We start from the raw sequence: 12,277 nt of genomic DNA on the forward strand, positions 1-12,277 counted from the left end.
ACACTACCCTATGCGTTGGGAATATCTTTCCGTGTGTAATATTATGTAGGAGGATAAAATGTTCTTCATGTGTGACTGTAATGTTATGTGAATAGACGTGGGCAGAATTCTTATGAACAGGAGATCTAGATGCAAGAGAGACATGGGGATCTAAAAAAACATTTTCTTCAATTATCGTCGGTGTGGAAAAAATTAATGGCGTCTAATGGCAAGAGGATGTGGTTATTGGCACACACAGCAACAGTGTGTGAACAAACTCCTTGCAAAGGCGACGGTGCTGTGTTTGTGTGTTCTCTTCTAGAGCGAAACCGTAGTGCCTAGGGTTTAGTTTGTTTTCTCATTTTTGGAACAATGGCCTGCGATGCATCGAATCAGAGTTATGGTCTGCCACATCGGTTGCCAGGTCAGCTCCATGTTTTGGGAAATGATTAGCTGTTGGGAGAAGCGAAAATTTGAAGCTTCCTCCAATGATTCCATTCACGAACATCAAGGCATTTATGTGTTTTTTTTTTTCTGTTTTTTATAAACATTGAACCCAAATAATGGTTTCTTGCAAACATCATTTTAGTTAATGTATTGAATTCAGATATGCCTCAATTTGATCCATCATAACCCAATCTGATCTAGGGGTGTCTACGGTTTGGTTAACTGAATCATGGATATTCTTTGCAAACTAAATCAGTCTTATTGGTTTTTCAATTTCTCCAAATCAAAACCGAACCAGTACCACTGGTTAACCAGTTCGTCAATTTCAATTTTTGATTGGTTTGGTTCTTTGGTTCTTCGGTTTTTTGGTTTTTTATATTCATAACATATATTATATAAATATATGTATAATATTATATTATAAATAATAAATGATATATAATATATTATAGATATTATAAAAATATATAATATATTTATAAATAGATTATTATAAATATAATATATGTATATATTTTATATATATAATACATATATTTATATATAATATATAGAAAATATATGACATATATTTAAAATATACATATAAATATATATACCGGTTGGTTCATTTAACCGTCAATTTTTTTTTCTAGGGTAATCGAAAACTAAACCAATCCTTCAGTTTTTCATGAACACCCCTAATATGATCTATTAGTTATGAAATATTATATATATATATATATATTCCTTCTCTATATTATTTATATTATATCATCAATTTTTTTTATTACACTCCAAATCGAATATGATATCCTTTCTTATTCAACTTTAAATCATAATTTTGGAAATCCCATGAATTTTTATCGGATTGTGATAGTATATACCCGAATCCAATCCGATCAGTTTGCAGTCATAATGTCACTCCAACGCAATGGCAATGGACTATTTGAATATGCCACGTCATTTATCCACGTGGCAAAATATGGAGGGACGGGTCGCATAGGGAAGCGGGAATCCCCTTTTAACACTTTTTTCCCTATTTGTTTAAAGTATAAACCCTCGACCCATTTGGCCTTTTCACAAACTACTTAATTTCGTTGTATTGCAAAAGGGATAGGAAAGCCGAGATCGCTTTCATGTAGGGTGAGGAGGGAAGAGGAGAGCCGACAGCACAAACTGACAACCAGCCTTACCAAAAAAAAAGCGACAAAACCAGACGGAGAGAGAGGGAAGGAGAAGAAGAAGAAAACAAAGTTAGCAGGAGAGAGGTTCATATCAACTGCTACTTCCTCTCTCTCTCTCTCTCTCTCTCTTTCTCTCCCTCTCCCCCCTGCACATCGGCGAAAAGATAGAGATGAAGGTATGGAATTTCATTTTCTCCTCACAGTCCAGTTTTCGTCATTTTTGTTCATATTCTGCAATTACAGAAGTCCAACTTTATATCTATTTGCAGAGCAAAAGCTTCCTCCCAGATCTCTCAATTGCGGCTTTGTTTGTGGTTGCTCATATCTTCGTCTCTTCTTGCGCGCTGAAGGTGCTCTTCCTTTGAACTCTTCTATATATTTTGATCTCTTAATCTGAGAGACAAAAAGCGAAAAAAGAACATTCAGATCTGTTTTTCTCTCTCACCATTGCTTTTCCCGTTATCAGCAAGGACAAATCTGTGTTGATGACATAAACTGTGATGCCGGATTACATTGCCAAAGGTGCGGGACAAACAGCAACGCCCAGTCGAGATGTGCTCGAAACCAACCGTTCAACCCGACATCGAAGGTACTTTAGTTAGTTATCTTTAAGCTTTGATCTTCCACTTCGAATTTTCGTACTACTTTATTTTGATTTTGTCATTCTTTCTTTTTATATTAAATTTCCGTGTTATGTGTGATTTTAGGTGAAAGGGCTGCCATTCAATCGATATTCATGGCTAACGACGCACAACTCGTTTTCTCTCTTGGGAGCCAAGCCGGCCATAGGATCAACTCTTTTGGCACCCCGAAACCAGGAAGATTCCATTACAAGTCAGTTCAACGTAAGTAATATCTGATTTCTACTAAATCTCAATACCATGCCATACCGGAAATTCGCCGAGATGGAAGTAGAAGTTTTAGGCGGGGGAAAATCTATTATGCGGGAAAGATATGGTATGAAAAGAATTTTGGCTAATCAAAACCGGTTAATAGGTGATGGTTGATTTGATTGATTCCGTTCGCCTGCTATTTTTTACTCTGCCCTACCTCCTATTCCCATTTCTCAAGCATTCTTTACTAATTTAAAAGACTTTAAACTGTCCTTTTCATAAAGCCGATGCTGTTCAAACTTCAAACTGTTCGTTCATTCAAGTTTTATTACAACCTTTGAACCACTCCTGATCGTCTGCGTTTGGACTGGAAGGAAATTTTCCAATCCAACAAAACTTAACCACGTCAAAATAATTGTCAGAAGCATCCAAAAAACAAAGAGAGAAATACTGATGCATGGACTGCTGGCTCCATGTGATCAATAATTAAGCACGTATTGCAGCGAAACTGGCCGTGCACACAACACCACAGCCGCATATTGGGAACATCTCTCGCTAAATGACAACGAATGGTACAAAGACATGTTTCCCAATGTGCATTTGGTTGGAGTGCAAGAAAATTTAGGTTGTTTTGATTAACTGAATTGATTTGAATAAATTGAAAAACTCATAATAAGTAAAACTGATTAATTTGATTTTTTGGTTAAAAAATAATCTAAAATAAAAAATTAAGTATATGTTTGGTTTTGTGGGTTATCTTGGGCTGAGCATAATTTTAAATATTTTTTTTATTTTCTATTTTAAATTAAAAAATTGATAAAAAAATCAGAATGTAACGTTTTCCCAGATATCTCATACAGTATTTAATTGATAAACATTGAAACTAAACAATAGTTTTATGCACAATAGTCTTCAATATCTGTGACACTGATGTGATGACAATTTTTCAATGAACGCCATGTAATCAAACATAAACTAAAATTTTTATTTCAGTTTTTTTAATTTACAATGCTCACCGCTTCCTGGGCCCAGAATTTTTAAAGGGTCAGTTTTTTTTTGGAATTTTTGGACTGTATTCCTCCTTATAAATCTTTTTTGCAGCCCCCTCTTAATCTATAGTAGCCCCCCCTATAAATCACATCCTGCCCGTGAATTTGACATCAATCCACGGGCAGGATTCAATCCACCCCTAGGTGCAGCTCCCCCTTTTTTTTGATAAATCTTCAAAGGGTCACAGTTGACAAACAAGATTTACACAACTCACCATTTGTCATTTGCCACTCTGTTGTAAGTATTCAAGAGACAAACCAAAAACCTCTTTCGTTAGGCCTAAAAAAAGAAAAACCTCTTTTATTCTTTGAAGAGGGACGAACCCTTGAAGCAACTATTTTGGGTGTTTTTACACTTACCAGTAAAATCAGATGTTGCATTTGACGTGGCCGTGTTTGGTTGGGCTGAAAGGAAAATCCAAACACAAACGATTCGGATTCCCAAAGTGGGGGACTCGATGCGATCTGAACAGGACATCAGGCTCATGTCTTTAAACCGATAAAACTGTGATCGTGATCGATTACTCTTTGACTCGAATGAATTATGAAATTTCCTTCGAGTAATACTATTCACTCCAAGTCAAAAACATGTAAGACACGGCTCTCGTTCTAAATGTATAGATCATCCTCAATTTAAAAAATAAAACGATTGAAAAATAATAATGATTATATTTAGTGGAACTAGAGGAGATCCCTCATCTCTGTTTATAAAAATAAATTATCTAAACATAATAATAATTAGAATTAATGGTAATTCTGGTCAGATGAGAATATGAGATAATCGAATTTGATGCGGTAGGTAGATTGATTAGAGGTGGTTTATGGGTTACGGCGGATAATGATTGTTTGCTTAAACTATAAGGAAAGCAACCCTTTCTCCACCGTTGTTTTACCTACCATCTAATTTGTTCCATATTTATTATTATGTTATGCAGAAGGAGGCTGAGATCTATGTTTTAAAGAATAATATTTGAACCGCTTTAAAGAAAAAATCTGCGTTAGGAAAGAAGGAAAAAAAATTAAAAAGAGATATATAAGAAAGTAGTGAAGTGTGATCGATTTGTAATACCTTTTGATTGGAATCTGGGGTAAGGGCTTTGTCTCTATTGCTTGCATGTCACATACGTTTCAGCATGTGGATTCCAGTCTGTCTGGTGGTTGATTGCCTCATTCACTTGCAACTTCTCCCCTGTTAATTGTTTTATGTGAAAACGGTACGCAATTATCATCATCATCTCTGTTTGCAACTTGCAAGGTTTCAACTGAGGGGATAATCAACCTCTTTCTTCTCGATGGCCCATTTAATACCTTTGACTCTGAAAAGTTACAATTATTTTCACTGTGTTTAATTTGGGCCATCATCTCTGGTTGAAAAAAATCTGGTACGGTTGAATAAAAACGGACCTTACTCTTCTGTGTTAAAACTGAAAATTTTCATTAACCTTGTATTCCATTTAAAACTATGTTTTGTGATCTATTTGCTTTTAATTTTTGAACCATATAAGAAGTTCTTTATAATGTTTTACTTTAGATGAAAGGGAGAATAACTGTTCAATCTATCCCTAAAATTCTAAATTCCATTATAGATTTATAGGGGTAGGTGTAGTGATGTCAATAAAGGCGAGTATTGATGTTTAAGATGGAATATTTAATCTTTTGAATTATTAGTCTAAAGTGGAATTCAAAATTCTAAGGTATAATGCAATATACTTACCCGTAGAAAAAAATGGTATATATGATGACTCTGTGTAGTCGTATATGGATGGAAATTTCAATTGTCATTATGAATCTTTGATTTGTGGGCAAAGTAACTTGCTGTGTGGACATCATTATATAATACCGCATTTATACCATAAAATGCAGAGGGATGAACCTCACATATGGCATCATACTTACATCAGTTGGGTTCTTTTGCAGAATGGAGTTAGGGGATTGATGCTTGATATGTACGACTTCGAAAACGACATCTGGTTGTGTCATTCCTTTGGTGGAAAATGTTATAACGTCACTGCATTTGTAAGTGATGTTGAATTTTAATGCCGAATTACTCATTTGCTTTAATCCATTTTATAATTTAAGTAGTTGTAACCGGTTGTTTGTATACCCGATCAACCAGCAACCTGCTATTAACGTGTTGAAAGAGGTTCAAGTTTTTCTCGAAGCAAATCCTACTGAAATTGTCACCATCTTCATTGAAGACTATGTCTCATCACCACAAGGACTGACCAAGGTTTTCAATGCTGCCGGCCTTAGGAAATATTGGTTTCCAGTGTCTAGAATGCCCAAGAATGGTGCAGACTGGCCCACGGTTGACGACATGGTCCAACAGAATCAGCGTTTGGTGGTCTTCACCTCTAAATCAAATAAGGAAGCCTCTGAGGGGATCGCGTATGAATGGGCATACATTGTAGAGAATCAATGTGAGTGTTATTCTACCACTTCAGTCCTCAAAGAGAGAAATTCATAATTAAGGGTTCGTTTGGTTGTAGTTAGAATTGGAATCAAAAAACTTTGTAATTAGAATGATCTATTTCTGTAATCTGTTTAGTTCAGACAGGAATAAGAATCATTTCAGAATGGGAATTGAAATAAACTGAAGTGAGATTTTCAAGGGAGGGGGAGGCAATGGCCATTCTCTCATTGCCATTCCACCAGAAATGAAAATGAATTTTGATTCCATCCAACCAAATAATTGGATGCAGAATGGGCCATCCGATTCCAATTCCAAACTCTGTTCCTATGAACCAAATGGCTCTAAAATCAACACAATTACCAAACTACAAATGAAAATCTGATTTTGACGATGGGCCAGATGGCAGTGTTGGATTGGAAGCGGGTACTTGTACGAACCGTGAAGAATCATCTCCCATGAATGCAAAGACGAGATCACTTGTCCTGCAGAACAATTTCCCTGATAACCCAAACTCGGACCAAGCTTGTGCATATAATTCAAAAACTCTTATTGGCATGATGAACTCTTGTTATGAAGCGGCTGGAAAAAGATGGCCAAATTTTATTGCTGTTGATTTCTACAAGGTATATTGATATTACTGATATGTATGCTTATTCCTGATCAGAAATCAGTGGAACTTAAACAACAGATATATTTATTTTATGATTATTGTTCTCACAGAGGAGTGATGGAGGAGGAACTCCAGAAGCTCTAGATATAGCAAATGGTCATCTAACGTGTGGGTGTGCCAATATAGCCTACTGCAAGGTATTTCAAACAACCTTATACATTACTTGCTACTATTAATCAATGTTTCCAATAAGTTGTAGACTGCTTGCTGCTTGGACAGATGCTCTGGTCACAATTCCGGTTTGGGTCAACATTTGACCTATCATATTACAGAAAACTGTTTAGTCAATGACCTGTTGACCTAAACAATTCAACCATTCACTTACCTGACATTAATAGTTGAACCATTGATTTATCTAGTAGGTATTTGGCATCAATGCCATTGTTTTAGAGATGTTTTCCTATATGCATGAGATTTTGTTGCACTGTTTTCTTAAAAAACCATGACTCTTTTTCTCTTTGGCATTGATGCTGCCACATAAGTTTTTTTTTCTGGGAAAATAGCATTGATTTTGTATGGTAGTGGTGCTGTAGAACTGCTTTCAGCATTAGTTTATATTATCCAATGTCCAAGATGATGTCATATCATTGCACCGCTGATAGCAACAGACTATTTTTTGAGAAACTTTAAGTTTAACATTCTTCAGACCATACTGTTCTGACTTCCAAGACGTGGTCTGGAACAATGTTTTCCTAGAAAAATAGTACCAAATATAAAAGCCGCTTTCTAAAATACCACTTTTTCTGATATAGTGACCATTTTCTCAAAAAACGGCATCAATGTCAAACACCACCCTAAACTTGCATTTCCTGCAACCCTGGTCACAGGACAATCGAGAGGAACTTCAATAAAATGCGAGTACCAGCGTTTGCATTTTTGCGATAAATTTAAAGCATCGCATAAACTGATTTTTTATTTCTTAGTGCTCGTGTATTTGTATTTCATTCGGGTTTGCATGCAAGCTCTCGATTTATCTGGCCTGTCATGTTCAAATGGTTATCCCCTTTTTAAATTGTTTTAATTTTTTGAATTTTTTTTGTTAAGATTGATCCATTAATCTGGATGGTTAAAGTGTTAAACTGCTGACCTGTTAATCCTGAGGTAAAAACAGTTCAGCCTCAGAGCTGGATTTTTAAAATATTGTTATTAATTACAGTTTTATCAGCATCATAACTATTAAACATTTTATTGCATTTGCTTGTAGGGTTGTAAGTAGGTTGGATTAGATCAAATTCAACCACATCTAAATCAGATCCACTTTATTCAAACTTCAAATGTGAACTCCTATTGAAATCTGAAATATTGGACTCGGATTGGATTCTAAGTAAATCTGAATCCAGCTTTTGACTTGTATATAATAAATTTATATGATGGTTTAAATGCCCACTAACCTATTTAACTTCGTTACAAGTAATCTTACTTTTGAATTCTGAGTTGGAATTAATGAAGAAATGTTGATTATCGTGGGTGAGCTCCTAAACTAGGCTGTCTGTACATGAGCAGGCCAATGCGACTTTTGGAACGTGCGATATCCCTGTTGCCAGTCCCGCGTCTGCCCCTACAGCTGCAGCGGCCACCGATTTTAGTGTTGCTTCCTCAACTACATCGTTCCATTTGCAATGGTTGTTTTCGACTCTTTCGCTGGTTGTTTTCTTGTCACAACGAGTATAGGCTTTACTTCGCATTAATTTTATCAAAATGGCGTGAAGGGCATGTGCCATGCACGTGTATACATAAAACAAAATAAAATGAAACAACAAAAAATTTTATTTGTGTAACCATTATTTGTAATATTCACATTAAGCCACCACACGGCATGTCTCATGATGACCCCTAATAAACAGTTTATTACAAATAATATCACGAAATATCATAAAATACCACCAATAATATCGTGATTCAAAGTATTGATATGTCTAATATGCACAGTTGTGTATTATGTTCCCTCGTAGCTTTTAAAATTTGAGCCAAAACGGATGAGCATTATTAATGTTTTAAAAAAATGACTTAGAAATGGAACTGTTTGGGACACTGATTTTTTGGTCGACGGTTTGATCATTTGATTTAAATGAATGGCCTGTTCTAATAAAAAAATAAAAATAAAAATAAAAATGATAAAAAATATTGAACCAGTCAAATGAGTCAATGGTTCAATCATCGTGATCAATAGGTTGTTGATCGATTTAGTAGTTTTTTTACCAAGAACTAGGTTTGGGGTAAAATGGAACCGGTTGTTTAGGCGATTTCCAGGCCAAATGGTCTAATTATTCAGGTCAACAGCGGTTCAAAAATTATAAGTATTATCATTCAAAAGTGGCTAGAAGTCCTGACTCTCAAGATCTAAAAAAAGTTTTAAAATGTTTCAGATGCAACATCAAACAAATGTGACATCTGAAAAGCAACATTTTCAGATTCAAACGTCTAAAAAATACAAGCAAATGCTACCTTAATATATGGATGACCCTAAAAGATACTTGAATCATTATTATGAGTGACCCCCGGATTCTGTCTTCCTAGAATAATTAGAAGCGACATTCCTAGAATAATAATGATAACATAATAATTCAACAATATATAACATTTACAAGAATTCACAAGACAAAACAAAAAAAAGGGTTATTTTTTCATGGGAGACAAAAAAAATTGACTGGTATTTTATTCTTTTATGGGAGTCAACATTTGCATTAAAACTTAATAATTATTCCACCTAGTATTGTCAGAATTGGACTTGACCATCAGAGCTAGCAGCCAAGACGGTTTTTTGAATGGTGTTTGGTCTCATTGCTGTTTTTTAATAAAATAATGATGCAATAGTATGGCATTTTTTAATGTTTTTTGTTCTGTTCCATTGTTGCTATCCGAGTTTTCCATTGTCATGTCAGCTAACCATTGCTAGCAACAGTGTAAAAATATAAAATAAGAAAACATCTTTTTTTGACGTTTTTTCAAATCATATTCATGCCTACATAATTTTCTAGGTGTAGTTGTTTTTTGGAAAAATGCCAACCAAACAGAGAGGATGAGGTGCTGGCATGTCATCGTTTTTATTTTTTTGGAAACGCCATCGACTCCAAACTCCCTTTGGTTGTCCTATAAAAGTGTTGATTTAGTCAAATTTATGCTATTAATTTTTACCGTTATAAGCTTATTTCCATGTGAAATAGCTTTAAAAGATAACCTGGAATCAATTTTTATTTTTATTTGAAGGAATCGGAAAGTTGAACTTGAACAAGAAGGGGGAAAATTTCTATCAACACAAGGAGTAAAATAAGGGAAAGCAAAGCCTGAAAGATTCTAGACTTCTAGTGGTTATGAGTATCTTCTCTTTTCTTTTGTTCACACATATATACCAATCCCTCTTTTCTATTAGTTGTTTCTTAAGAATTTGCTGTCACATGGAAGTTTAGAGTTAGTCGTGTTGACCGCTTTCAGTCCATATGAACCTAATGTTTCATGTAGTTGGACTACTAATGGCACGAATCACTTGGATATTTGAATGACTCCTGCACGTTTAATTCGATCTTTTGGGTTTAAAGTTCAAACATGTCTGAATAATTGGATCAAAAGCCCAATATAATGGTTTTGTTGGAGCTGTCCATTGCGTTTGAGCACAACTTATTCTCTATCTCATTTGGGCCCGGGCACATTGGGCTCACCGCTCATGGCCATTCAAATTTGTTTAGTCCAATTATACCAAACCAATATGTGATTTCATCCTCTATATCGTAGCCACACATAGAGCATTCAGGGTCTATGCTAATGCCTTTGGAGACTAGAAGGGCCTTGATTTGGGTTTTGGCTTGGCTTAGAACCCTCAGTAACACTTTAAGGTCATGTTTGGTTTAGCTCTCATTTTTTTTTTCATTTTTATCTAGGAAATTCTAAACTGAACAAGACTGGGTAAAAATGGACAGAATGAAAAAATATTGTTATGAATCAATCTTTTTTTTTCCTAAGAAATGATTTTTTTAGACTGGCAAGTGCCGTGCCCTATGTTGCTTATTTTCATTCTTCTAAAAAATTTTGTGCGAGCTGTATCCAAAGCTGTCAATAAAGATATTTATCGGCGGATGGCCGATGATCAATGCCTGCCAGCGTAATTTTCCATGGCAGTCCGCTACTAAACATCTAATGCAATAGTTTTGTAGACGTAGACTAGCAGTTTACGACATCCGACATAAAGTTTCTTTAAAGAATGAAAATGAACAAGATGAGATGTGACTATTTTTCATGTTGCTGGCTATTTCAATTTTTTATTTTTTATTTTTTTTGTAATAGATTGATTTTTCATTCTAAAAAAGAATGAGGCCCTTGACAAGAAATGTCATTCATTATTGTTCATTCTTACTCAAGATAAACAAGAATTAAAAGAATGAGCCCCAGAATAACAAATGAAACATAGTCTAAATTTCTCTTGACATTTAATTGTTCATTTTTTTTTTTAATAATTCCAGCCTCGTCCTATCTGGAACTGCTATTATTCTGTTTTTTCACTAATAAGCAAAGCAATAATCCATAATCCATACAGTTCTGCACTTCAGCTGTTACCATTTGATCCATTAGACTTATAATACTTGTACTTGTTTTTGGCCTCCACACTGCATAAGTATAAACTAATTCCGACAAATCCAAAACTCAAGTTCCCTTAGTAATTCTTGGTCATTGTATCTTATCGACAAGATTTATAAGCTGGAAGAAGTTCAACTTGAAGTTTTTGAAGTTTCTATTGGAATTCCTTTTGAAATGAAATCCACAAATAAGGTTCATCATACGAGTATATACGGTTCGATTTTTTTTTTTTTTTATAGTTTTTTATGAGCATCCCTAATTCATGCAGACCCTCTAAAACAATAATGCGGATAGGGATCTCTGTTATCAACAAAACGCTTCCAACACTGTCCCAAGTTACCACTGCAACTGCACATTAGGAATATGCTTCTTTTGTCATTCTTAGAGAGATGTTCTGATGTACTGCTGCAATGGCAGGTTGGGATGTTGTTGGGACCATGCGTTAGTAGCTGATCCGAACTCCAGGAATGAAATTCTTCTGAATTTCAATTGCATTCCTAAGAAGGAAGTATGAATAGAAGGACGAGTGCTGTGTTGGCGCCAGTCCCTCCATCTGTACCGATTCGACAATTTCAAGGGAGAAGGGACCCATCCACATAAAGCTTTTGAGTGCTGATGGGCTGGACTGTCCCATACGCTGAGAAATGTACATTTATTAGTAACGTGTATTGACTAAAATTCTCTTGTCAGATAGAACTCATCTAATGCCAATTCAATTACTCAACTGCCAAACATTAGAGTTCTTATTCACATTAATTGAATGGCACCTGCATTTTAAGAGATGAAGAAGCAAACGAATTTTTTAACTATTATTATGATTTAGTTAATTGATTAATTCTATCATTACTGTTTATTGTTCCTTAAATTTTTAAAATAAATTTCAATTAATAAAAATTTTCAACAAAATAGGAAGCAGATTGTTGCTCCATTTCCATTTTTGTCTCCGTTTTTCGTTTCCATCTCCATTCCCGTCTCCATCTGCATTCTTCTTGCCGTCTTCCTCAACTGAGTTGAAACAGCATCTGTTTGTGAGGCCGAGAAATTGAGGAGAACGAGTAGTGTGGAGTTGTTGAAGTCAAGAGGAAATTGGTAAGAACCTGAAATGAATACATAAATACCATACAAAGAAAAAAAGGTCCTTTATTTCTTCA

At 35.0% G+C, this 12,277-nt stretch overlaps 1 protein-coding gene across 1 annotated transcript; it reads left to right on the forward strand.

Annotated features, from left to right (window-relative positions):
- The first annotated feature begins 1,494 nt into the window (after positions 1 to 1,494).
- Positions 1,495 to 8,335, forward strand: LOC104606074 (PI-PLC X domain-containing protein At5g67130-like). Its single transcript, XM_010271127.3, has 9 exons — positions 1,495 to 1,768; positions 1,862 to 1,942; positions 2,059 to 2,181; positions 2,300 to 2,437; positions 5,392 to 5,490; positions 5,591 to 5,894; positions 6,287 to 6,510; positions 6,608 to 6,694; positions 8,061 to 8,335. Exons 1-9 carry the CDS (start codon positions 1,763 to 1,765, stop codon positions 8,226 to 8,228), a joined length of 1,230 nt encoding a protein of 409 aa, XP_010269429.1. The 5' UTR covers positions 1,495 to 1,762; the 3' UTR covers positions 8,229 to 8,335.
- The last annotated feature ends 3,942 nt before the right edge of the window (positions 8,336 to 12,277 follow it).

The sequence above is a fragment of the Nelumbo nucifera genome, chromosome 5 (assembly GCF_055504915.1).
Source record: "Nelumbo nucifera cultivar China Antique chromosome 5, China Antique-T2T, whole genome shotgun sequence".
Classification (NCBI taxonomy): domain Eukaryota; kingdom Viridiplantae; phylum Streptophyta; class Magnoliopsida; order Proteales; family Nelumbonaceae; genus Nelumbo; species Nelumbo nucifera.